This window comes from Camelina sativa, chromosome 9 (assembly GCF_000633955.1).
Source record: "Camelina sativa cultivar DH55 chromosome 9, Cs, whole genome shotgun sequence".
In the NCBI taxonomy this organism is placed as follows: Eukaryota; Viridiplantae; Streptophyta; class Magnoliopsida; order Brassicales; family Brassicaceae; genus Camelina; species Camelina sativa.
In genome coordinates, this window is record NC_025693.1 from 8171315 (window position 1) to 8173797 (window position 2483).

The 2483-nt window shown below is 31.8% G+C and overlaps 1 protein-coding gene across 1 annotated transcript; it reads right to left on the minus strand.

Moving 5' to 3' along the window:
- Nucleotides 710-1822, minus strand: LOC104710723 (transcription factor PRE5-like). Its single transcript, XM_010427364.1, has 2 exons — nt 1267-1822; nt 710-975 (listed from the first exon to the last, which is right to left on the minus strand). Exons 1-2 carry the CDS (start codon nt 1390-1392, stop codon nt 823-825), a joined length of 279 nt encoding a protein of 92 aa, XP_010425666.1. The 5' UTR covers nt 1393-1822; the 3' UTR covers nt 710-822.

Consider the following 2483-nt stretch of genomic DNA (forward strand, 5'->3'; position numbering starts at 1 on the left):
TCAATAAAATTTAATAATTTTGAAGATTAATAGAAAAGTGTGATTTGTCCGTCTCAAATTATTAGGTGTCCGAATTTACCGTATAGAGTTAAATTAAAATGCATGAGTCTGTATAGTGCCGACACGCCCCTAAAGAGATCGCTTAAAACCATAAACCTTTTTCTTAGTAGAATGAAGTATTTAACTTTTCAGATGCATTTTTCTCAGTTAAAGAAACTATATATCAAAGATAATAACATCGAATATAAACTGGCGGACCATCATTTAATTCCCTCCTAAATGTTTTCTAGAAAATTATGAATCTCTCTTCAAAGTAAAAGGTCTTCATGGGACATTTCTAACGTAGACGTAGTAACGTGGCAGCCCATACGCCAAAAAAATTCCCAAAAAGAATTTTCGGGCATTAATATATACACACACATGCTCAATACTCAGTAGCTTTCACACATTTAAATATCATCGTTAAATGTAGATACCTCTTATTACTTCGTCAACGTCATAGTCATTTATAGAAACGCAATTAATATGAGCCGGTTGCTTACCCAACAAATAATAATTTTTAAAGTGTATTTTTATAAGAAATGGATAAAGTATATATTTATATCATATTTATCCTGCATTTTTCTCGATCTTTAGACATCACATATTTCGGAGACTACTGACTAGGAATTAATGTAACTGTTTGAACAAAAATTTGAAAGTTCATAAAAAGCTAAAACACGTCGCTTGATAAGGACGAACAAGATTACATTACATATATATAGATAAATTAATAAATAGATAATATTAAGAAGTTATAATCATGACAAATATATTGGAAGTTTACATGAGTAAGCTACTAATCACGGCAGCTTCAGGGCTATCTTCATCAACTGAGTCGAGAAGCTGCGACAAACGGTCACTGAGATTGTCAACCTCTCTATGCAATTTTCTTATGTAGTTGCATGTCTCTTGCAGTACCTTCGATGCTGACACCTGTTTTGAGCACAAATAATAGCGTTAGCTAGGATTGCACGTTTTCAACAAACATCATTAAGAGTCAAGTATGAAAAATACATGTACGGACATCAGAAGACATGACTTTATACGTTATAAACGTTTTTATTTTGTAAAAAAGGAAACCAAAAAATGTTGTACAGGAGTCAAAAGTTCAGACTTTTTTGGTTTCTTTTGTTTGATCTATATGTCTTCCCCGTTTTCATATAACGAAAAGGGAGTTCTTTTTCTTCTGTTTTTATATGTGAAGAGGTTAAAATCGAAATATACCTTTTCTGGACGACGCCGTTCACGAATCTCCGGCAAAAACTGACGGAGCTTACCAACGAGATCGATCATCTGGTCATCAGAGATCCTTGAAGCACTCGAAGACTGTCTTGATCTTCTGTTTGACATTGTCTTGTTTCTTCGTTTTGTTTAGTTTGTAACACTACAATGCCGCAAGAAAATGACCTTTAAGTTGTGTGCTTTATCTCTCTAATTTTCTAGATTGGATTTTAGAGAAGATATAGAGAGAAGGGGTGTACAAATTAAGAAGAGAGCTATAAAAGAAAGTGGAACAAGCTATATATAAAGGGTTTATGTTAACTCCACAATAGTTTTATATTTTGTTGAATAGGTGTGAAAGAAGAAAAAGGAAGAGCAAGGAAGAGAGAAATTTGTAAGAAAGTGTTTCGGATTATAGAGACAGTTAGAGATATAAAGAAAATGAGAAAGTGATAAGAGAGATTTAAAGAGGTCAAGGACCACAGGGGATAGAGAGAACAGAGCAATAAACCTAGACAATGATGTAATGGGAGAGAAAGAGATTTGAATATTTGATAACCTCTTCCCAAAACCGTTTAAACAATATAGGCACCGTAGACGTGAAATTTATATATAAATAGAAATTTCTAAGTGATTTTTCTATTATTAAAGATAAGTAATATTCAACTTGTTTTACTAAAGACACATATTTGGCATTTCATAATGTATATTTGAAACTATATATAATACTAATTCATGCAATACAATCATATAATTTTGTACGTAGTTAAATTTATTTATAGGAAAATATGTTACCAACGACAGTAGTTTAGAAAACTAGTAAAATATTAATAATTCAAACTATTATTGTATATAATATAGTTATGCTGAATAATAGACGATGGTTTTGGATTTAGTAATGGAGGATAGATGTAAAAAGCTGAATGTTCCCAAAGCTGGTGCTGAACTTGAAGTGGGATTTAAGAGATGTGTTCCATGTTGAGCTAACAATGTGGCCCTTTATGTGCATGTCACTAAAAGGCAATACCATGTGATGACATTGACTTTCTATTTTCATTTCATGACTATTTACGATTTTATCCCACTTTCGTTTAATAGAAAGACATAGAATTGATCCAGGAAATTTGTAAGTTGATCGATCATCTTAATTACAAAATTAAAAAAAACTCAACCTAGCTATCATCGATCCATTCAAGATTGCAAACCTAACTTTATGTCAT

What these genes read in the sequence shown, in the direction of transcription:
- LOC104710723 (XM_010427364.1), bottom strand. Translation starts at nt 1,392, where the DNA reads ATGTCAAACAGAAGATCAAGACAGTCTTCGAGTGCTTCAAGGATCTCT. An exon ending in AACGGCGTCGTCCAGAAAAG is followed by an intron (nt 976 to 1,266) that starts GTATATTTCGAT and finishes TGCTCAAAACAG; the next exon opens with GTGTCAGCATCGAAGGTACT.